This window comes from Tetrahymena thermophila, assembly GCF_000189635.1.
Source record: "Tetrahymena thermophila SB210 genomic scaffold scf_8254716, whole genome shotgun sequence".
In the NCBI taxonomy this organism is placed as follows: Eukaryota; Ciliophora; class Oligohymenophorea; order Hymenostomatida; family Tetrahymenidae; genus Tetrahymena; species Tetrahymena thermophila.
The window spans coordinates 787,877-811,807 of record NW_002476481.1 but is presented as its reverse complement, the minus strand read 5'-3'; the positions used below and the strand labels follow the sequence as shown (position 1 = coordinate 811,807).

At 22.5% G+C, this 23,931-nt stretch overlaps 8 protein-coding genes across 8 annotated transcripts; 2 read left to right on the top strand and 6 right to left on the bottom strand. All coding sequences in view use genetic code 6, as the record gives it.

Annotated features, from left to right (window-relative positions):
• Window positions 1-352: 352 nt before the first annotated feature.
• On the bottom strand, window positions 353-3,906 carry TTHERM_00105240 (transmembrane protein, putative; the record flags this gene model as incomplete). The annotated part of the gene is made up of 8 exons (XM_001012274.2): window positions 353-958; window positions 1,018-1,135; window positions 1,187-1,496; window positions 1,740-1,856; window positions 1,910-2,220; window positions 2,277-2,408; window positions 2,562-2,659; window positions 3,049-3,906. 8 exons carry the CDS (start codon window positions 3,904-3,906, stop codon window positions 353-355), a joined length of 2,550 nt encoding a protein of 849 aa, XP_001012274.2.
• Window positions 3,907-5,908: 2,002 nt separating this feature from the next.
• TTHERM_000105239 (transcription initiation factor TFIID 23-30 kDa subunit) lies at window positions 5,909-6,310 on the bottom strand (the record flags this gene model as incomplete). The annotated part of the gene is made up of 1 exon (XM_012796636.1): window positions 5,909-6,310. One exon carries the CDS (start codon window positions 6,308-6,310, stop codon window positions 5,909-5,911), a length of 402 nt encoding a protein of 133 aa, XP_012652090.1.
• Window positions 6,311-7,111: 801 nt separating this feature from the next.
• TTHERM_00105230 (CAAX protease self-immunity protein) lies at window positions 7,112-8,238 on the bottom strand. The gene has a single exon (XM_001012273.2). It carries the CDS (start codon window positions 8,183-8,185, stop codon window positions 7,292-7,294), a length of 894 nt encoding a protein of 297 aa, XP_001012273.2. The 5' UTR covers window positions 8,186-8,238; the 3' UTR covers window positions 7,112-7,291.
• Window positions 8,239-9,254: 1,016 nt separating this feature from the next.
• On the top strand, window positions 9,255-10,481 carry TTHERM_00105220 (hypothetical protein; the record flags this gene model as incomplete). Its single annotated transcript, XM_001012272.1, has 1 exon — window positions 9,255-10,481. One exon carries the CDS (start codon window positions 9,255-9,257, stop codon window positions 10,479-10,481), a length of 1,227 nt encoding a protein of 408 aa, XP_001012272.1.
• Window positions 10,482-11,084: 603 nt separating this feature from the next.
• TTHERM_00105210 (transmembrane protein, putative) lies at window positions 11,085-15,461 on the bottom strand (the record flags this gene model as incomplete). Its single annotated transcript, XM_001012271.2, has 1 exon — window positions 11,085-15,461. One exon carries the CDS (start codon window positions 15,459-15,461, stop codon window positions 11,085-11,087), a length of 4,377 nt encoding a protein of 1,458 aa, XP_001012271.2.
• Window positions 15,462-17,218: 1,757 nt separating this feature from the next.
• Window positions 17,219-18,586, bottom strand: TTHERM_00105200 (WD domain, G-beta repeat protein; the record flags this gene model as incomplete). Its single annotated transcript, XM_001012270.1, has 1 exon — window positions 17,219-18,586. One exon carries the CDS (start codon window positions 18,584-18,586, stop codon window positions 17,219-17,221), a length of 1,368 nt encoding a protein of 455 aa, XP_001012270.1.
• Window positions 18,587-19,190: 604 nt separating this feature from the next.
• Window positions 19,191-20,408, top strand: TTHERM_00105190 (kinase domain protein; the record flags this gene model as incomplete). The annotated part of the gene is made up of 1 exon (XM_001012269.3): window positions 19,191-20,408. The coding sequence occupies one exon, from the start codon at window positions 19,191-19,193 to the stop codon at window positions 20,406-20,408; it is 1,218 nt and encodes a 405-aa protein (XP_001012269.1).
• A 1,338-nt stretch (window positions 20,409-21,746) lies between these two features.
• TTHERM_00105169 (kinase domain protein) lies at window positions 21,747-23,586 on the bottom strand (the record flags this gene model as incomplete). The annotated part of the gene is made up of 12 exons (XM_001471210.2): window positions 21,747-21,840; window positions 21,889-21,978; window positions 22,029-22,118; window positions 22,179-22,268; window positions 22,574-22,666; window positions 22,718-22,804; window positions 22,865-22,954; window positions 23,019-23,108; window positions 23,163-23,252; window positions 23,310-23,402; window positions 23,468-23,506; window positions 23,558-23,586. 12 exons carry the CDS (start codon window positions 23,584-23,586, stop codon window positions 21,747-21,749), a joined length of 975 nt encoding a protein of 324 aa, XP_001471260.2.
• Between the last annotated feature and the right edge of the window lie 345 nt (window positions 23,587-23,931).

Sequence of the window (23,931 nt, the reverse complement as noted above, 5' to 3'; positions counted from 1 at the left end):
AATTAAATTATAAAATTTACATATAAAAACAAAGGAAAAATATTTATTATTTGTTTATTTGTTTGTTTTTTTGATTGTTTTGCATTTATTTTGTTGTTTAAATTTATTATAGATAGAGGTAGTTTAAATTCTTAAGATTTAATTTTTTATTGAGTGTTAGAAAATAGCAGACAGAAGATTTTAAAACTTGCTAAAGTTATATAAATAATTATTAAACTTCTGATGAGACGATACTTTTTTTGATAAGCAAAGAATTTAAGATTTTATTTGTGTTGTTAATTTTTTTGTTGAAATTTTAATTTTAGGTTTGAAATAGATTAAATTATTTATTAAGTTTTTCTTGATTTTTTTATCAAAATAATTTTTGTTTACTATTATAATAAATCTCTGTATCTTCTCTAGTATTAATTCCATTATCGGTATCAGTGGCAAACCCACCATTTTTAACTTGAGAGAATTTACTTTTTATTTATTTATTGGAGCTGGCAGCTGTTAATTGAGATTACTGATTTTAAGAAAATTAGCTATTTCTTTGTTGGTTTCTTATGTTGCTTGATAATTTAGAATTTTAATTACTGCTCTAACGACTGCTTTTAATTGAAACCTTATCTCCTTTATTTTAACTAGGGTTGGGTCTATTTAACTTAAATCCTGTTTTTCTTATTTCTTTGGAACTAGATGAAGCAGATGGATTTAAAATTAAAGGATGTTTATACAATTTTCTCCATTCATGTTTTATTTCAGTTCTATTGTATCTTGCATAATCAATTTAGTCATCTTTAATTAAGTCTATCTTGAAAAGAGGTTACCTTAAAATAAAGAATATAATAAATGAAAACATAATCAGTATTCCTGCTATCACCATTTAGTACCAATCTTGCTTTAAGTAAAAATCTATTAGAAATTAAATTTAGAAAAGAAAGACACCAATCATAGCATATCTTAAAGCACTGTTAACCTATTTTTTTAGATTAATAATTTAATTTTGATAATTTGCTTAAGATTTATTGAATTTACCATCAGTCCAGAGCTTTCAATCTCCCTTGTATGAATAGTAAGTAATAGATACGAGTCTAAACAGTGCCTTAAAAAGAAGTACAAGTATCCAGATCCCAAAACCCATCCAGAAGAAAGCCTTTTTATCATAATTTAATACATTAATAAGTAAAATCTAAATATTTTTTACATAAACTATAGAACGATTGATAAAACCATTAGCATCTAAGAATAGAAATACCCATACTAAAATACTTCATCTCCAGTTCTAAGATAGCTTTCATCATCATTTTAAAAAATTCTCTTGTGATACGTCAAGTAAGGACTAAAATAGTTCATGACTAAGTCTCCGATTCTGTTTATGTAAACAAAAACAGATACTGCTGCACTTTGAGAAATAATAATCGAGTAGACCATACCATGATCTGAGGTATATAATCTATCAAATGCTTGTCTAAAATCAACCTTAATATTTCCCATTAATATTTCGTACAAAGAATCTTTTCATATTTAAAAAATGTGATTTTAAAATTTAAGAAACACTTCAAAAAAAAAAAAATTAAATGAACTTGAGAAAAAAAATTATTAATTTGGGATTTAAAAACAGCTTAAACGAAAGTGTTTTTTTAAAGAGTAAAATAATAAAAAAATATGAACAAATAAAAATGAAAGATAAATAAATTAGAAAAATAATAAAAGAATATTATAGAAAGAAAAAAAATAAAAATATTTTTAAGAAATACCTTGAGATGCCATAAAGAAAGCTGGTACAATAACTACATTGAAAATGAGATAGAGATAATATTTACGGAAAATACTAATTTGAAATACTGAATGTCTCTAAAACTTTTCTTGGTAAGCTTTTATTTATTTTTAGCAATTATAAAAATAATTTTAAAAGAAAAAAATTTACTAACTAAATCAATAAATAAGATAACAACTTGATTTAACATCACAATAACTAGAGCAGGAAGATAAAGCTTAAGTAGAGGACCAAAAGGTTTTGGGATGTAATCAGTCCATCCGAATTAGAAGAAATCTATTCTAAAATACTTTTAAATGAATGCAAAAATAGCTGCTGGAGTTGAAAAGAACAAAAGCATAAATATAAAGAAAATATTTATCAAGATTCTCCTCCAAAACTAAATTCCTCTTAGCTCACCTTCTAAATTAAGCCAGGCAATATCTGCAGGATCTGGAATCTCATAGCAAATAATAGAAAAACTAATTAAAAATTTATTTTTATTTAAATTAATATTTTAATAACAAAGTATGAATACTCTTTATAATTAGCCAACATATCGCTATCAATACTCTGTGTTCTTGCTCTAGAAATATGTGTAGAAGTGCAGCATTTTGTGCAGCAATTTTTGACTGCTTCAAAAGCAACTTAAAGAAATGTTTTATTAGGACTATTTTTATAAAATAAAATTTATTCCTAAAAAATACAAAATAAATATTTACTGAATAAAAAAATATATAAATAAATAAAGTAAAAATAATTTAAAACAATCATTTTGTTAAGGTTTACTAACTGTATTTATTTATTTAATTATTTAATTTACCTATATTTCTCAAGACAAAATTTAGCTGCTTCAATACTTTCGAAGTTTACAATTGCATATCCAGAGCCTGAATATTTTTTTTTTGTCTCTTGCTCAATCTATTTAAAAAAAAAATATTTATTAAAATATTTTTAATTTATATGAGTAAAAATTTTTTTTCAGTTAAAGATGAACTTTTAGTATCTTGTAAATGATATTTTCTAATAAATTTTATACTAATTATCCTTAGTAACTAATATAACCTTGATTTCATAATTTGTTTTAGTTTTTTAAGTTCTAAATCTCAAAAAAATATGATTTGATATGACTAATATTAGTGTAACATTCGAGGGTTTGCATTACTCTACCTACATTAATTTGTAATTAATATATACCCCTAAAAACACGATTACACTAAATTAATTCTGTACTTTAAATTTGGAAAATTATAATTAATTTTTGCTTTTAGGTTCTATTTAAAGTTTTAAAAAAAGTAAAATCTGGCTACCTTTTATTTAATTGAAATTTTTTTATTCTCAAAACTGAGTTTGTCTAAATACTTTCTTGGTACACATAACTTTAAAAATATTTTTCTTAGGAAAGGAACTTCACCATGCATGACTTATTATCCAGTTTCAAGGTCTCTAAGTTTTTAAATGAGTTTAAGCATTCTTGAATAAGCAGGTATTATCATAACTTAGTCAACATTGGCATATTTTCCTTCATCTTGAAGATCATTGTCTATTTTATGCCTTAACATCTCCCCATTTAAATCATTTAATGGCACTCCCTCTACCATTATAGTCCTCAATTTCATCCAATCAACACCTTTACTACTAGTCTTTCCAAAAAGAGTATCAATTAATTAGTTTTAAAGATGCTTCCTTATATAAATGAGCTTATTGATGAATAAAGCACTGATTGTAAACATAAAAATTGAGAGTTTGTAAGGGAGAAATATCGAATCTATATAGTAATAAATATAAGGATTTAGATTCAAAGAATATAGCAAAGTTCCTGCTCCCCAAATAAGGCATCCTAGCAATATAATTTACCCTAAAAATTATAAAAATTTTCTCTATAAATACAGATAGCAATATCCATCAAATCCTATGTTTTCTATCCAATACTTTGGGTGAAAATCAGATATCGCTTTGAACATTAATGAAATAATATCTCTAAAGCCTTCAGCTTTGTAGACTTCTTTTCTATTATGAAGGAAGGATTAACAATCAGATTGAATATTTCCTTTTGGGACATAATTATCAAAGTTATCAACCCAAACAATTTTCCAAATACAAAGACCAAAGATTAATATAAAGCTATTTAATCCCTACTAGGCCAGAAATACATAAAGATTATTCATTTCTTGCCTAAAACGATTTAATCAAAACCTTTTACTTGCTTTTATTATATTTTATCTTGAACCTAATTACTTAGTATATTATCCCTTAGCAACTTCCTTTTAAGCAAACAAACCAACTTTCCCTTTTTATTTACTCTAAACCTAATAACTTCTAAAGCCACTTTATTTTATTATTTTTACTTCTCCTATAATCTAATTTCAATAAATATACTACAGTCTGTCTTTAAAAATTGAAATGAAGATTTCTTTTCTTTTTTGTAAGACTAGATGCCTATGTTCTTTCTAAAACCTGCTAAAGATTCTTAAATTTTGCTACTTATCTTTTAAACTGAGTAAGCAAGACTAACTTTTAATTTTTTACTTATTTATTATCTGCACAAGTGCACTATTTGATAACAAAGGAGTATCTTAGTTATCTTTATTTAAATTTAATATTTCTGTTTTTTTTTCTTTTGATCGTAAAATCAATATAATTTGATAAAATCATCACTAATTTTTATTCTTAATGGGTTAAACTATACTCATTAATTAATAAATAAATAAATTAATGAAAAAATAAATCAATCAATAAAGAATCATAGAAACATAATAACATATAAACTAGCAAAAAAAAAAACACAAAAAGAATCTAAATATTAAGAAATTAATCCGTATTTAATTTTTGCAAACAAAAATTTAACACAAATAACTAGATTCATACATAATGAAAGACACAAAAGTTTATTTATACCTGAGATTATGTTTATTTTTAAAAATTATATATCAAAGGACTGATTTAATTTTTTGATTGTTATTACTTCAAATTAATATTTTCCTTGCTCCTCAAACAAAGCCAAATTTTATAATTTTTCAGTAAGCTTAGTTTATATTTTTACTTAAGTTTTTTACAAAAAAATTTTGTTAATTTTATATTTCTTTCTCAATTCATTACCATTAATTTTTATAATTTATTTGTTATTCATCCATTAAAAAAATTAAACAAAATATGTATTTTTCAGATGGCATTACTGTAAATTTATATATTTGATGTTCCTCAAGCAAATCTAATTTTTTAATTTTCCTGTAAACTTAATTTATATTTTACAGAGTTTAGTTAAGAAAAAGATTTATTAATATAATATTTTTTCTCAATTGATGACCATTAGTTTTAAAATTTATTTGTTATTTATTCATTTAAAAATAAATATATTTAAATATGCTAATTATGAAAACAAAAAAATAAAAATACTAAATAGTTTTAAACAGCTTATCATAATCACTTTTAAAGCTTCCAAAGACTACTGAAAAATTATTTGTTTTTAAATTAATTATTTTTATTAAAAAAATAATTTTAACAAGAAAAATGGTTCCATTTTTAATTATTTTTTTAATTTACAATAAATTTTGTTTTGTTTAGAAAGGCAAAACAACCCTTATGATTTTTAAATTTGATTTAAAAAAATGATTATCATATGCCAATTCTACAAACATAAAAATTAATCTAATATCAGCTAAATATTTCAAAAAAATCAAGCTAAATAAAAATTTCATTTTATTAAATTAAATTAATTCTTTAAAGTATTTTATTTAGATAGATTGTTTATTTCAATCATGATTCCATATAAAATAAGTATATTAAATATTTAAGATGATTGTTTTTAATCAAATATATTGAAATAATCTTTTATTTTAATTTAAAATTATTCTATTTGATGTTTTTTTGTATTAAAAAATATTATTACCTGCATAAATAAAATGTATTAATTTACAAATTTGCACATTTTTAAAAATGAAATTTCTAATATTGAAAGATTGTAAAGTAGTCAGCAAAATTAATGATAAAAATAGACACTGATAAATATAATTAATTATATATAAAGTAAAGTTTTTTGAGAGAAATTACAATTATAAGATGCTAAATTTTTATTATAACCTAATTTATTTTAACAAATCTATGCTTATGTTTATTTATTTATTTATTAATTTATTGTTTAATTGATTTAGATTCTTTAAAAAAATTGTGTCATTTTTCTTCTTTCTTAGTAAGATTATGTTGAGGCTAAGCATATGGTTCACAAATATTTAATCCGTATTACCTCAATTAGTTTATCAAATCGTAAGTTAAAAGTTTTGAATATTCGTCTTTATTATTTTTTTTATCTTTTTTACTTCTTTTATCCATCTGAACATATCTTGATTAATGAATTTAGTTAATTACTTCATCTAAAAACTTGTCTGTTAGCATGCCAATCATTTTATAAGTTGATTCATCAGTACTTTCAAATCCTACTTCTTCAAGTATCTTTTATACTAGGATAGGAGGAATTTTTGCATTATAGTCAACCATTTGTTGCATCAAATAATCGAATTTCTTGTTAGGCTCAACATCTTATGGCTATAAAGTAGATTAACTTGATTCTTCCATTTTCTAAAAGTTTTTATAAATTACTAAAAATTTTTATACTTTTTAAATCAATCAATTATAATAAATCAAAAATTTTTGTATCTTTCGCTCTAATTTTTATAATTAAATTCTAAGCAAAAACCAAACAATCACCTTTTTAACAAAAAATATGAATTCCTTTTTATTATGTAAAACAACATTTAAATAAATATTGAAATTAGTTTGATATGAAAATATTTTATTATTTCTTTAAACTTTCTATTAAACCATATTTTTTAATGATTCAATAAAAATCTTTATATAATTTAAAAATCTAATAAAAAAATATATTAGCTCATTATTATAAAAATGGTTTGATATTTTTAAGAGTATAAATTTTGCAGCACAAAAAATATATTATTAAAATAGTTCTTTTTAGGTTTTATATTTGCTATCTAAGATATAAAATAATTTAAATTTATATTAAAAACACACAAATAAATGAATTTTAATAATAAAAAAAGTTTGTAAAAAAAAACTTCTTATATTTAAAAAAAATTATTTATAATTTCTAATTTGTTAAATAAAAAAATATAATTGATTATTAATTTCATTAAAATATTCTCTAAAAATTTATTTCATATTTTTTCAAAATTTAGTTTTAGTATTTTTTCTTCATATTCTTTCAAAATAAGTTTAAACATTTTAAGCTTATAAGTGGTTTATCAATAATTAATTTTTTTACTAAATAAACATTCCTTCTTAGTTAAAAAAAACATTTTTTAGTTCAAAAAATATAAATAATTAAATTTTTTTTGCTGAAACATAAAATTTAAAATAATTAATTGACTTGAGTGGATTTTATTATTTTAAGAGGTAATTGAATAAAAATTACAAAGAATAACAAAAAATGGTAGAGTTTAAATGATCAATAAATGAGATATTAATTAATTAAGTTTTGATAATATTTTTTATTGTTGTTTTAAAAAGAGTCTTTTATATTTTTATTTTTTCAAAAACATTTCATAATATTTTATTATTATAGAAAATTACTAGAGCAAGAGTGCAAAACCCAACGTCAGCTCCCATATGAGCAAGTCCATTTGCTATGAAACCTACTTTATTGTTAATCAATAAGAATACTCTACCTGCTATCCATACTACAAGAGTACCTGCTATGGCAAAGTAGGGATTAGTGATGTGCATGACAACAAAGAAGTGATAACTTGAATAGTGCAAGGCATAAAGAAGTTGAAAGATTTCTACATTCTTATTTGAAAGTTTATTTGTTGGTCTATTACTTTCTACATTATATTCGAGTTAAGAGTTATACTAATCATTAATTCTATTTTCTAAGTCATTATCTTAAAAGTTATGGAATTCTCCGCTGCCTTACTCCAATCTGTCATCCTAATTTTCATTTTCGTTATTATAGCTATGATTTAAGAGATCAAAAATAGCTTGAGGGATAAAGTTTCTCCAGTACCATTCTTCTAAAAAAGGATTGCAAAATCCAAAAATGATGACCAATACAACAAAGTTTAAAATTTTTTTATCAAAATTAACATGTATTTCATCAATTATCTCCTTTTTAAAATAATTCTCACAGATATCATAATTAATAACAATTGCAGCATATATGACAGAAAAAAGAATAAAGCCAACTATCATCTACTTTTTTGGGTTTTCCAATCTGTTTCTAAAGTAGTATGAAAGCTCTTTTTTCTTTGGATCTTTCAAAATAAATTTAATGTAAATTGCAGGCATTATAACTAAACAAATCGAATTGTAGAGAAAGATGGTCAAAGTGTACATATCAAAGTAAATCAAACTGATGCACATAATGATTATTGGAGTAACCATATTAATCTCTAAATATATTAACTTCCATAAGTTCTACTTAAAAGCTTAATCCATCTTTTTGTGAGAAAATTAAATTATCCTTGTTTAATATAATTAGCAATATAATTAATAATTATTCCTAAAATAAATTCTAATGATGTGAGAATAACCTAAAATAAGTAAATTTCAATCGTTTTCAATAAATATCATATTGCTTACAAAAAAATTAATATAAATGTGTAATTATATATATGAATATTATTTTAAAAAATGAAAGCAAATCAATAATAGTGAATGATTAAATAAGGAGGGAGTTTTTTTGTCAAAATATTCAAATGTTTTTTGTTTGATAATTTTTTTTAATCACTTAAACTCTCTAATTTTTACAAAATTATTTTTTTATTTTTAAGATTGATCACTTACTTGTATAGTTATTACTTTATTAATCTAAGATCAGTTATTAATTTTAATGTTATTTTATGATTTTATAAATAAAAATGATGAGGAATGAGGTTTAAAAATATTTATTTTTTTTTTTTTAAATGTTGATACATTAAATTTTATAAAATTAGCATAATCATTTATTGAGATATCAATAATATGAATGTATTTTTCAAAGAAATTTTTACTATTTTATTTTGCGATTTAGGTTTATTAAGCTCTTCATAATAATGATTTAAAAAATATTAAATATTTTAGTAATAAAGATTGAATTTGAAGTAGGCTATTTTATCAAATGGTTCTTATTATTCTACTTTGATAAAATCTGCATATTAAGTTATTATAATTATTTTTATTTATTTCAAGAAATATTGTTTTTTTTCTTTTATTTGTTTCAAACCAATTACTTAAAAAACTAAAAACCATTTTTTATATTTAAAAAAGACAAAACTTATTTAATTAACACATTTCTGAAATTAAATCTTATCAAAAATAAAAGCAACAATTAATAAATCTGATATTTAAATTTAAAAAACTAAAAAATATTCTAAATAAATTTATGGTTTTCAAATTTAAGTAGATATACTGTTCTAAATTTAAATGCAAATTCTTATATTTGTTTTTATTATTTATTTGATAGAAATAAATTATTCTTCTTGTTTATTATTTGAATTAATATTTTAGATCAAAGAAATTATATATTATGGATAGGATTAAAGTTTTAAATTGTTAAATACCTTCTCATGAAGAACAAAATATTGTTGCTGTTTGTATGAAAAAGGAATGCTAGTATCCTTCTCGCTTAATGTGTGTTTCTTGTCTGATTTCAGATCATTGCGAACACGGAAAATTTGGAATTAAAGTGAATGAATTCAGCAACTCTAAAAACTTAAATGATGTAATTCTTAATTGGAAAGGAGAAAATGAGTTGTTTTCTAAAATGATTTATGGGTTATTGAATTTTTAAAAATAATTGGATGTTTCTAAAATAATTTAAGAGTTGGACAATTTTGAAAGAGAAATTATGGAAGAAGTCAAGAATTTTAGGAAACAGATTTTGAATAGTGTATATGCGAAAAAGGAGTAGGGTGATGAAGAATAAATAACAGTCTTAAATTAACTGTCTGACTTTTTGTAAATCAAAAATATTTAAAAGTTGTTTAACCCTGAAATATCAGTTTCTTCATGTGAAGGATAGCTAATTTAAGACTTGAGTAATGATGAAATAAATAAGAAATTAAGCGATATTGTTAAAGAATAAAATGATAACAATTCTTTGTCTTATCAAAATTGCATGAATTTACTTTTTAATTCATAATGTATTTATTCATACTCTTTTAATTTAGAAAAACTTTATGAAGAATAGAGTAAAATTTAATTGAAAATTAAAAACATTTCTAAAAAAATATAAAAATATGTCTAAAATTATTGCTTTTAGGCTTCTTAAGCGTATTGTTCAGAAACAACTGTAAAAGTTTCTGGAGAAAATAATAGACGTGTAACTTTCACCAATAATTAATCATATAGTGTAGCTTACTTAAACTGCCCATTTAAGATAGACCAGAAACCTATTGAAATGACTTTTTAATTTGATAATGGTTTTAACAATAAGCATTTTTGTATAGGATTAAGAAAAGAAAATCTTAAAGATGAAAATTCATATAACAAAACTCCCTACAAATGCTTGCATTGTTAAATTGGCGATGGTATTCTTGAAGACAACGGAATACACAATTTTAATAGTAACAGAAACAGTTTAATTATTTAATTTTTACCAAGTTAAAAGCAGCTATATATTTATTCAGAAAGGAGTGAGTGTAAATTATCCATTCCTTTTGAAGATAAAAACGATTTATTTAGACTCTATTTTTGGAGAGGTGGAAATAATGTAAATATTTCAGTAAAATTAGTTAGCATAACTTAAATTTGAAATGTCTTAAATTAAATAGTATACATATAATCTATCTATAATCAATACCTTATTTCAGTTTTTATTTATCTATTTATTGATCATAACCATTTTTAAAAATAATTAATTTAAATATAAAAATATATTCATAAACTAACATTTAGTAAGTATAAACTTAATTTTTTTGCATCAAATACATAGATTAAATATATATAATAATTATTTTCTATTATTTTAGTATGAGTTACTTTATAAATAAATAAATATATTTCTAGCAACAGTCAAAATTTTAATAAATAACTGGCATATATATACAGTAGATTCTAATTAACAAAGACTGCCTTGGAAAAAAAAAATATTTCTTAAAAAATGAAACTTAATGAAATTTGATATAGTTGTTCATTCTTTAAGGAATTATATTTAATAACAATACCAATAGTTATTAGATAATTAATTATTAAATCGTAATAAATTAATTATTAAGTATTAAGTTAAGGTAATTTATGTAATTACCAATTCTATTTCTTAGCTTAAAGGAGAGGAATATTATTTTTTTCAATTATTAATTAATTTAAATTAAGAAATAATATTTTTGAAAATTTGAAATAATAAAAAGATTTCACTTCAAATGATTTGAATTTACTTTTATGAATATGTTTCAAATACTTAGCTTTCATCCTATATGAATGTATTTTAATCTTCTAATTCATAATTATGAAAAGATTTTTGTGAATTCATGAAAGGAATTTCTTCTCCTATAATTCTCTTAACTACTCTTCTCATTTTTTTCAAATTTTCACGGACTCTTTTTTAATGGGCAGCCATATTGAATAGATAAAATTTGAAGCACATTTTTTTTGCACATGAATATTTTTAAAGCTTGAGAATTTGTGTTTCGAAAAGTGAGATGATAATGCAAATTGATAAATAGACAGCAAAAATTAATGTGCAGATTAAGCTGAAATAGAGCAAAATTTAGCTTTCTAAGAGGAATTAGGTGTTGTTATTTTTTTCATTAGTGAAGATAATGAGTGCAAAAAAGCTAAGGATGATTATACACACAGATATCACTTCTAATTTATTCATATTTGAAATAGCGAAAGGTTTAATTATAATTAGAGGAATCATATATGACAAAAGACATATTATATTTAAGCTATTCATGAATTGAATGCTTTCTAAAAATACTTTTTGTATAAGCAAAATAATGATCTTAATTGAGAATCTCACAAGTTCCCAATAATAATACTTCTCCTTGTAATCTCTGTATAGAAATCCTAAAGTAAAAAGAGTGCTGATTTTATTTAAGCGGTTTTTATTTCTAATAAGTCCAATTACTATTATTGTTGGTAAAATTATACTGTAAATAACAATACCAGCAATAGCGTAGTGAGAATGTTGCTTGGCCTGCTAACACTGTTAGGTTAAGTCAAGTAGTGAGTATTTTTAATTATTACCATATGTCCTGCAAAGAAGAGCATCAAGACAAATGCTAAGAATGGGGTTATAAAAGGATATAAATAATATATAGATACAGCTGAGTGCTATAATGTATAGAAATTATTTTTTACCCATCTTTTATCTCAAAAGCATGAATAAATAAGGAGTAAAAACTACGGGCAGAATTATCATAGGGATGCTGAGATAAATTAGTAATTTGATGAAGCCAATTTCTGAGTTTTCGTTAGGATAATTTTCCTTTATTGCACACTCAAGTGAAATAGCACTTGTTTTTAAAGGATCTGAGAATTGCATTTGCTAGTCTAAGAGCAATCCCTTCAAGTTAATGTTAAGTTATTGTTAAATGAAGTAGGCCATACTTGCATTAAACGAGAATATTTTGATATAAACAGAAGACTAACCCATATTCTAGTAGCTTCTACCTAGATAAACTATTCCAAGCTTTGACAAATATGATCTTGTGATGCTTTTAATTATGTTAGAAGTATTGCTGTATATAACCAAAAAGAGGAACACGATTATTCCTATTAACAGCAAGAAAATTTTAACTTGGTTGTAAGATATATCTTAACATTTAGTACATGCAAAATAGCCACTCTAACTATAGGATTAATTCCAATATTATGCATGAATGTCACAAGAAGAACATTCTACGCCTACCCTACCTTCTGAACACAAACTATTTCCAATTCCTGATCCGCCTACACAAAAATTAAATTAACCACATTAGTATATTTCTTCCCTTTTGATTGTATAGAATTCTCTATAAAAATTTTGATTAATTTCTGAGTAATTACCATAGCACTTAGAAAAGTACTTAGGGTCACATTAGTAGCAAGATTTCTGCAAGCCAGTTTAATAGCTAGCAAACATATCAGGGCAGTATTAACACTAATATTAATATGGATTGATATAGTTGTAATATTAGCCAAGAGTGCAATTCGTTATTTCAAAATTAAGGTCAAGTTTGAAATGTTAAAGCAGTTGCAACGATATTGAAGAATAATTTTTGTTTGATTTGGGCTAGAAAACTAGATAAGCTTGATCCTTCATAAAGTTTATATTGATAGGCAAGAACGAGTCTTTCACTTCTTAATCTTCATTTGATGTGAGTGTTTAGTTAATATAATAATACATATTATCGAATTGATTTTACTTATCAAAACATTCAATCGTTTTATTCTATGTATCATTTTCAACTGATACCAAACAAACTTGTAAAACTAAAATGTAATTAATGCCTGGCCTAATTTAAATAGAAGTAGAATTATCATAATCATACTATTAAATAATTGAAGGCATTTCTGCAATCTCTGAATTATATTCCAACACCTTCAATATTTTAATGGTTGATAGAGTTAAAAGTCTATTTGATAAATAAGAAGATTTAACGTTGATTAATTAATTCAATTTATAATAATCAATTAAATTATTTGAATAGTTTTCATCGATCTATCCAGCATAAGCTCCTCCAAATGCAGCAAAAGAGTTTACTATGGTTACATTATAAATCTTGATCTAAGATTGAGAGTATATTGCTCCTCCAAAATTCTGACTGAAACAGTTTTCAAATACTGTATTTGTAATCGATTAAAAATGAAAGCTTTCAAATCTGTTAGATAATCTAATGCAACCTCCATTTTACAGAATATGCATATTCTTAAAAATGCAATTGTCAATTGCTAAAGACTTATAATTATCTCTGCTATCTAAAAAACGAGCGTTAGCCTCTCTAAAGTTGGCAGTGATATTGATGAATTAAAATTAAAATTCTATTATTTCTTCGCTTTCTTTAAAAAGTGGTTCTATCACTACAAATGAAGGTTATTAATCATTTTAAAGAAATAATTTTTACTTCAGCAAATCAGTTTCAAGCAAATTTTAAGGTTTTTATAAATATTTACAACTTTCATTGGGGTAGATGTCAATAGTAGAGTTGGAGAATTCCAAATTTTAAATGCTATTTAAGTAAATTATTCCCCAATTAAAGCAGCTTCCATAAATATGAAGGTCAGATATAAAAACATTTTCAATTTATTGAAGATCAATAAAATATATGTTAGATACAAAAATATTCTTGATAGAAGCACTTTAAAGGTAAAAATTTTAGATATAATAAGCTCTGATCAATTAAAAATTAACATTTTAACTTAAATTTATATCTAAGTTGTTAATATGGACTTCTTATATTTTTTGAAGAAAAAATTAGTTTTTCGAATAATCACCAGATTACATATATGAGAGATCAATTTTATTTAATATAAATGTATTGATAGAGATAACTTTCAAATAAAATTCCTCTTCTTTCGAGTTTTTAAATTCATTGATAGTGAGTGTATTAAATAGGGTGATTTGTAAATACAATTTATTATTTAACAGAGAGCTCTGAGAAACTGATTCATTTGGTATTTCATTTCCAATATAGATGTTTCCTATTTTAAAATTTTATTAACTCAAGATAAGTTAAAGATCATTATCCATTGATCCAGGGAAAATTTGCAAAGAAGAATTTAGATAAAATTCAGAAATAAATGATGAATTTCCTTTCATTATGAGAAAGTATTAATCGCAATTAGTAACAATCAGTTATCTAATGTTTAGTTAATCATATTCTAAATTTAGGTAATAATCATAGTGATTCAACCTGTCAAACCATATTTCATAAATAGTTAATTTTTTAGCCCATATATAAAAGTAATAATCAAATAGCTTACCTCTGTCATTTGAATCTTTTTACAAAAATAAATTAGTAGAATATTTTATCTTTTTGATTAATATTGTTCCCTGAGATTTTAAATAAAATACATCTGATATTCTATTGATTATAAGATTGTCAATACCTACAATCTAATTACCATTAAAAACAAACTGATTACTTTTTTGGATGCTTTCTATCTGCTACTTCTCATATTGAGTGTAAGTCATGTTATTTATAAGTAATACTTAACAACCTAAACTAAAATCCCCAAATATTTAATTGGCATATAAATTGTAAATTCTAGCTTCCAGAATATTTGAATATACAATTTTACTGGTTTTTATTGTTTTTTCTATGTAAAATTTATCAATTACCAATTTATCTACTTAATTAATTGTGAAATCACTACTTTTATTCATTACAAGATTAGAGATAACTAAAGTCTAAATAATTTCCAATCTAACCATATAACCTAAAGTATCTTTAATTGTTATATTGCCAAATTCTGCGAAGGTTACATTAAAAACTGTTACTAAAGGAAAGTTACCTGAAAAGCTATTTCTAATGTTCTAAAAATCCAAGCTAATGTTTACACTTTACTAATTAACAAAGGTTAACTATTTTTACGCAATGCAATCTTTAAGCTAAAAAAAAATCTAATCAGTGAAGTTTAATATGAAAATATACTACTAATATTCTGCGTATTATACATTCTACTTGTCTAGCTATTCATAAATATCATCATCACAATAATTAATGGGATATTCTTAGAAATTTGCACTTACTTTAGCCAAATTAAGGATAGTAGTACCCAGGAATAACAATAAATAAGTTAAAATCATGTATTGTTTTTTTGATTGATTTTATTCAATTTTTATAGATTGATAAATTATTATTACAATTTTAAGTAAATTTCACATCTTAGAAAACATTTGATTCAAAAATCAAATCAAATCAAAAAAAACAAATAATGCATTAGGAGATTGAATTTAACATAAAGAATCTAAATAAAAAAAATTAAAAATTGTTTTGTTCCTCCTAAAACCTAATCAATCATTGATTGATAGATATCTAGATTAATTTACCAAAAAATTTTTTATCATTCATGAAATTGGAATATTTTTTTATATTTTAAATTCTGATTAATAATTTTTTAATGAATAAAATAAACAGATAGATTAATGACTGGACAAATACAAATTACATTTTTGATATTTTTATTATTATTAAAGCCATTTAGTGATTAATAATTTTAAATGTTAAATAGATATACGTTTTAATAATAAAGTTATAAACATGTAAAAAATAATGGTCAAATTAATTATTCTGGCTATTATTTATCCCTATTTTTCTGATCGATATAAGAAATTTTTTTATAAGGTTAGGGGATTTAACTTTAATCAATTTTATATGCTTTTTAACTCTAAATTTTACCTTTTAATGTAAAAGAATTAACTTTTTATCATATTTAGTCTAATAAAAGGTTTAATAGTAACTTAAAAAAAACGATTAAAATAAGAATACTTTATTTTAAAATATTAAATAATTTTTAAGAAATAAAAAAGTAAACAATAATTTTAAAGTCAAAAAAATGAATTGAAATAAGTGTGAATTTAGGGATACTAAAAATCTAAATTTTTAATTAACAAAAGTTAAGTACAAAGTATTTCAACCAAAAGGCATTTATTAAATTTCAGTAATACAAAGTGCCAACTCTTTTAAACTATTCACAAATTTTTTATTTTAAGAAAAATGTAAATTAAAAAGTATAAAAGAATATCTTTATAAGTAAATAATTTGGGAAAATAAACATAAATAAATAATTAATCAAGCGATTATAATTTATTCTCAAGATTACCAAAATACCAATTAAATATATTTTTTATTTTTATTTGAGTGAAATATAAATTAATTCTATTAATAAATATCAATTTAAATTATTTATTTGTTTTAGATATTTCTAATAATAAGTTGTAATTTATTATAAGATATTTTTAAATTGTACCTTTAATTTTAGTTAATTTCAAAATTAAAAATTACAAATATGTTTTTAAGAGAAATAAATTGCTTTTTTAATTTTCCTCAAACCTTAAAGTTGTAATCTTAAATTAGATAATATCAACAATAAATATGTTTTTTTTAGGATTTCTTTCAATTTGTTGATAAATAATATATTTTTCTATTCAAAAAGATAAATTTAGTAATAATTATAAAAATAAAAATAAATTAATTGATAAATGATTTACTTTTATTATAAAGAATAAATGACATATAATATTGAAATTATTTTACATTTTAACTAATTAAGAGAAATTTAAGTACAGTAAAAACTATCTAAAGTGACGACTTTGAGAACCAATATTTTTATTCAAATTATAAAGGTTCTAATATTGTCAATAATTATTATGAATATTACTCTTTTTAAAAACCTACCAACAATAAGCTTTTGGAAATATTATTAAGATGGTCGGTCACAACTATAGTTTGACTGTATTTATATAGTGAATTGATTATATATTTATTAATAGTTTTTATTAAGTAATACTTATTATTAAGCGAATATATTGAACGATAGATTTTGATTGATTTTTATTTAATATCAAATGCAAATTTCACTATAATCTGCTACTTCATTTAATTCTTTAGAATTTGATTATATTAGTTTCTGTATTTAGAATAAGTGAACTTTTTTTAGTTTGTTTAGTATAAATAAACTAGCTGTCTTACAGAAAGGAGATGAAGAGGGTTTAGAGAGAAGACTGCTGCCAATTATATAACCAGTTATTTAATCTCTTAGATGAATGTTTGTCCTTTGCATTTTAAATTATTTAGTAGATATATCAAATATTAACTCAAAGCAATCAACAAGAGGAGTATGCTAAGGAGTTGCCACAGCCAAGTTAAATTCTTAATCAAAATGTACAAGCGAATATCTTGCAATACTGCCATATTTATAGTTTTTTTTAAGTCCAAAATTTATACTATGAACTTACTACATTGATATTGCCCTTGTTTGCTATTAATTGCTAGTTTATTCATCTTCTAACAGAGGAACAGGATCAATAAGATGGAATTCATGTGTAGTGCTACATATTAAAAGATATTTTTACAGTTTATTTAAAGTCTGGTTATGATTGTTGACTGTAGAGTTTATGACGTTTGTATACTGAATGTCTTGTATCTGAATATTAAAGTTAATAACATTTTATTTTAAAGCCCAGTTAACGCTCCATCCCCAATCCTTAAACTTAGATTATGCTATTTGCTCACAATCTGAAACTCTATAAATTCTCACTGTTTAATCTATACTCACTGCAGCCAAGAATGTTCCACAAGGACTAAACTTTATGCATGGAACATTGTGGTGTATCCCTTCAATTACTTTCCTTTCAGGTTTTTCAGCTAAGCCTAATTAATAATCCTAAAGATTGTATATATGAGTTAAGTCCCAAACAGATATTTTATGAGCATTTGACCCACAAGCAAGTAAAGCGCAGCCTTCCAACAAAAGGGCGTCAAGACTCCAAGTAGAACAATCTGAAATGTTTTCGTAGCGATTATCAAGACTAAGTGGCTATTACTTTAAATTATTTACATTGAAAACAGTTATTTTTCCTACCATATCTACTGTAACTAAGATTTCCCTATTTTTAAAATAAGCGAGTTTTAGCTAATTTATCATATTATCTCCTTAATCTTGCACTTAAAGAAGTTCATAATTTTGCTTAAAATCAATGCTACCATTCTCTGCAATCTTGTAACATTTAATTGAATATCCACAACCTACAAACAAACATTTGTTGATGTGAGAAACAGCTAATAAATTCATTCTATATGGTTCTATTTCAGGACAATTTGCAAGATCAGTTTCATAGCTCAGTGAAACTTAATATTTCTGAGTTAAGTTTTTGTAAAACTCTTCCTCATTCTATTATGACTGCTACTACTATGCAAACAGAGTCTGCATAAATCTTTAAAGATTAGAAATTTAACTCAATTTTCAATAAACTAGTTTAAATTTTTAAAAGTTATTTTTAACTAGTAAATCTGCCTTCCTTGCTTTTTTGAAAACAGTTTAATAAAAAAATATAAAAATTGCAAATAATTAATTGACTCTAATTTTTAATTTGTATTTGTGTATGAATGTAGGTAGGGATGTTTGTTTTTATGCTTTTCAAATTTTTTATAATTTATATAATTCTTTTTGATCATAATCAGCAGCTATTTATTTACTTGTACTTAAATCAAAAACATTAATTGCTTTTCTCATATTTTGTTGTTTATTATAAAAATATTAATCATTCTAATTTTTTAGTATTTATTTTCTATTTAATTATTATAAATATTATTATTGTTAAACATTAATTGTTTGGTTTTTTGTTTGTTGTTTTACATACTTATTGTTAAGCTTTTAAATTTGCAGAAATTTATTTTTTAATTGTTTAAGGAATAGATTAAGCACTGAGTAATATATAGTAATAGCTACATTTCAACTATTATTAAATACTCATCAAAAACATAAAAAGTAATATCAGATAAAATTTTTAAAAAGCTCCATATTTAATATTTGAATGGGTAACTCTTGTTCTTAAAAATATGGATAAAGTGTTAAAACTTAAGAATGTATGGAAATAATCTTAAGAGATCAGTTTTAAGAAGGTAGTCAGAATGATCTGTACGAACAATTAACAAAAACAATGAAGTAAAAAACAAAGTTTAAAATTCAAGAATAGGCATTTACTTGCTTCAAAACTTTAATCGAAATCAATACTTGTAGTACTAGCTCTACTATGGATGTAGAAATGGATGAGAGAAGTATTTTGAATTCTATTAATTCTAATGAAATTATTAGACATTACCAAGACTTTAACAATTACAAATATTCAATCTAGCAACTCGAATAAATATTAGAATCTCAAAAAATGTTTTCTGAAAAAGATGTTTAATTACTTTAGTAGCATATTGGGAAAGGATCGCAAGGTAGTGTTGAAATAAACTTTTTACAATTAAGTAAAGATCGTTTTTAAATTGAACCATAATTTATCCCTATTGCAACTAAAAAATTTGAAGATAAATTCTAATTTATTAGAGAGAGTGCTATTCTTACTCAATTAGATAAAAACATCAGACCTGTTCTAGCTTTTATAGGAAATAATAAATCAGAGATACATATGGAGCTATGCATGTGCACTTTAGGTTAATTCAAATCTTATATCCATAAAAACAACCTTGTTACAGATAATCTGTTGATTTCTCTACTCTTAAATCTTCTTCTTAAACTCTAATATCTCTTAAATAAGGGTATTTTTCATGGTGATATCAAGCCTGAAAATATAGCCATAACTCTTAGGTAAGGTCATGCAGCTGTTATATTTTTAGATTTTGGGGCATCGTCTTGGGATGCTGAAGATTATTTGAATTATTATACTCCTGCATTCTGCAAATTCGACATATTTTAAATGATTGACAGCGGATAAATTCTGAATAAAGATTAAATAAGATATGCAGAAATATTTAGTATATGTAGAACTATCTAATATGTTATGCTTCCCTAAGCATCAGAATCCCTCTTTAATTAAAAGAACATTTCTTAATTCATTCAATTATTTGAACATAAATTTCCTAGTACCATTACATTTCTCGAATGTATTCTACTCAATAATGTAAATAGCTAAATTAGTGAAAGTTAATTGCAAGTTTTATTATAAAACTTAAAAAATGTCACACATAATATAAATTTTGATGAGTAACAGCTATTTCAATAATCATCTATTATTAATCAAATATGAAATAAAAATAAAACAAAATGAATTTTATACTAAATAAAAGAAATCTAAATAAACAAATAAATAAAAATTTAATTAATTAAAAAAAATATTTTCAAATTATTTGTAAATAATAAAATGATAAAAATGCTTAATTATTTTTATATCAAAAATAAAAATTAACCTCATATGTAAATTATTTTACAATTCTATAATATAAAATCTAAAATTAATATTTGTATTTTGTATTAATCTTTTACTTTTGTTCTTTAAATTATCATTTTAATTTTAAGGAACATTTATTCTTTAAAAAATCAATCTGAACCTTTTTTTATGAATAATAAGCTTTTAATAATAAATAAGAGTTAAATTAAATTTATAGAGTGTAATCACACGTTAAATTATATTTATTTTTTTTATAATAAAACGATTCCTTGGCATCTTTTTTTTTTTAAATAAATATATTACAGAAATTTATTCTGTAAATATTCTACCCAATATAATTGTTAAGCCTTTATAGCTCAGCTGGGAGAGCGTAAGACTGAAGATCTTACGGTCCTCGGTTCGATCCCGAGTGAAGGCATTTTTTTATTTTGAATTTTGTGTTTTAAACTAAATATAATTTATTTAAATAAAAATTGTGTATTAAATTGAAAAAAATTACTTATTTTTCTAATACCCTAAGGTTATTTTATTTAGTTGCTACTTTTTTCATTATATAATAAATATATTTTCTTTAAAAATTTTATTTGCTTAAATCTAATTTATGATAAAGTTGATTTTTTAGTTTAGTATAAAGTTAATTTTTTAAATTTTTAATCAAACTTTAAATTTTTATTTTTGATACATTTATTTCATATTTAAAAATTATTCTGTCAAAATTCAAACTAATATTATTGTCAAGCCTTTATAGCTCAGCTGGGAGAGCGTAAGACTGAAGATCTTACGGTCCTCGGTTCGATCCCGAGTGAAGGCATTTTTTTTATTATTATGAAATCCTTTTTTATGTATTTTTTATGATCTCCAATTTATTCAATAATAATTAATTAATTAATTAATCTAAAAAATATTAAAATTGGTAAGTTCTTTCACCTTGAAAAATTCTTGAAGTTAAATAATTACAGACATATTTTTATACAAATTAATTTATTTTCTTAATATTTCCATTTAGAGATGATAAATTTTTTTTAAAGAGTATTATTTATTTATTAGTTTAGTAAAACAATTCGAATCTTCATCTTCTGAATTTTTTTTTTATTAAGTTTGTTCACTTATTTTATATTAATAAATACATGTAAGTTAAAAATACTAATACAAATAACAAGCAAAATCAACATTTTTTTTACAAAATTACATTTTAATTCAGTATCTTCGATAATTAACTTTATATGTCACTAGTTTTTATATTTTTTTGCTAATCATTCTAAATTTATCAAGTGTAACTTGCAGGACAATGCTATTATTATACTTTTTAATTAATAAAAAACTTAAAAATAAATTTTACCTGTTATCTAGACTAAATTAAATCAAACTTTTGCTTCTGCTGATACCTTTTGCCAACAAGATAAATCCCTCTTCTCCAAAATGATTATACCTATAAATAAATAGTATTAACAACTCAATATAGCTTAAAAAATAATATACATTAACTCTAAATTAAACCGTTTGAGGTTAGGGCATTATCCTATTCCAATTCCAAGTTACTGAGCTCCATTCATTCCAACTCTATTCGCTCTGTTATTTTTTCAATAAAAACTCATTATTTTTTAACCAAATATATAAATCAGCATTTACTTAAGAAATAATGTTAACTCTATTAGATTTTGACACATAGATATCGCTTAACTAAGCCTTACAGCACTTACTTCACTAATTTGATTGTATCTTTTAGTTAATATATTAGATTTATTTTAAAAATTTAAAACTATAAAAATAAATAAATTTCAAAAATATATATTTAAGGGTTTTTTGGCTTTTAGTAGATTAAACCGATTTTTTTACCTAAAAATCAATGCTTTGCCTTGTATTTTTAAATACCATAATTCCTCATTAATTAAGACAACCTTTAATTAAGGCCGTTTTAGAAAATTTTTGGAAACAAATATTTTTTACTTAATCGCTTAAAAATATAAAAAGGAATTTGAACCCCGTTTTATTAAAAAATGATAAATAAATTGTAAAAAATATACTCTAAAATTAAAACTATTTTGGTGAGCTTTAAGTGATTTGAAATTATTCCATCTGCTAATCCTATTAGACCTTAGTTTGTCAATTAACTTTCTCTTTAAGAATATTTTTTTTTAGGAATATTAAATAGAAAAATTTTTAAATACCTTAGATCAAAATAAAAAGACTCTAATTTACTAAGCATTGAAATTAATTATCCTAAATGCTTGGCTCCATCTTTGACAATACTATAACTTTATTGTGATTAAAAATGAAGTTTTAAATTAAATTAAAAACTTATGAAAATAAAAAACCTGAATGTTAAGCTTAGATAGGTAAGCTGCTCAAATTGTGAAAATACTTATTACATATAATTAAAGTCCTCTTCTTACAATTGACAATAGCTGTATTTTAGTAAGAATTAAGTATATTTTAAAAAATTTATTTATTTTTTTTAAAAATCAAAACCTAAATGATAAGGTTAAAGAAGTTAGATCTCTGCAATTAGAAATATGGTCACAAAACATCTTGACTCCATTTTAATCATATTTATTTGCTCTATTAATTAATTTGATTATTTTTTAAAAAGGTATATTATTGTTTTAAATATACGCCAAGTCCAAATTCAATTCTTTAAGTTATATACATTGACCTACAGCTTCACCTAAACTCATTAATCCTTGGTTACCAACTTTATTTATACTGTTTTATAATTTTAACATATACAAATCAATAAGTTTAAAAATGTAATTTTATTACCTTAATCCTAATTTTAATTTTTATGAGTTCAAGTGTTCTTTTTTAATTAATTAGCTTATCTAGATCAGATCTTCATCATTTAAATCATTAAAACTACAATATTAATTTTTTATATTTTATATTTTAATTTTATATAACATCTAATAAGAATTGATTACCCTAATCTGTCATCAAGACGAAATTGTTTTTTCTTTTATCTAAATTTAAAAAAATAATTTATCAACAGAAAGTTCTACAACTAAATGTACTTTTTCTTTGCAGTGCATTAATTACCCATGATCAATATATTTAAATATCAATATCTTAAAAATACTCTCTTTGTTTAAATACTTATTAATTTTTTGCCTATGTTTTCTTTTTTATCTTTTTTTTATTTTTACTAAATATTGATTTCAAAAAATTTTTATTAAAAAAAAATATTTAAGCTAACTTTTTCATCAACTAATAAAAATAGACAAATAAATTTTGCAAACCTTAAATTTTTACCTCAATTTATTTAAATAATTCAATCAAAACATCAATTCATGCTTTTTAAAAACGAAGTGATTGGAAAAATTATGAAATAAGTTTTTTAAATTTGAAGGATAATTAAAAGATCTAAAAAGCTTGAATGAATATGAAT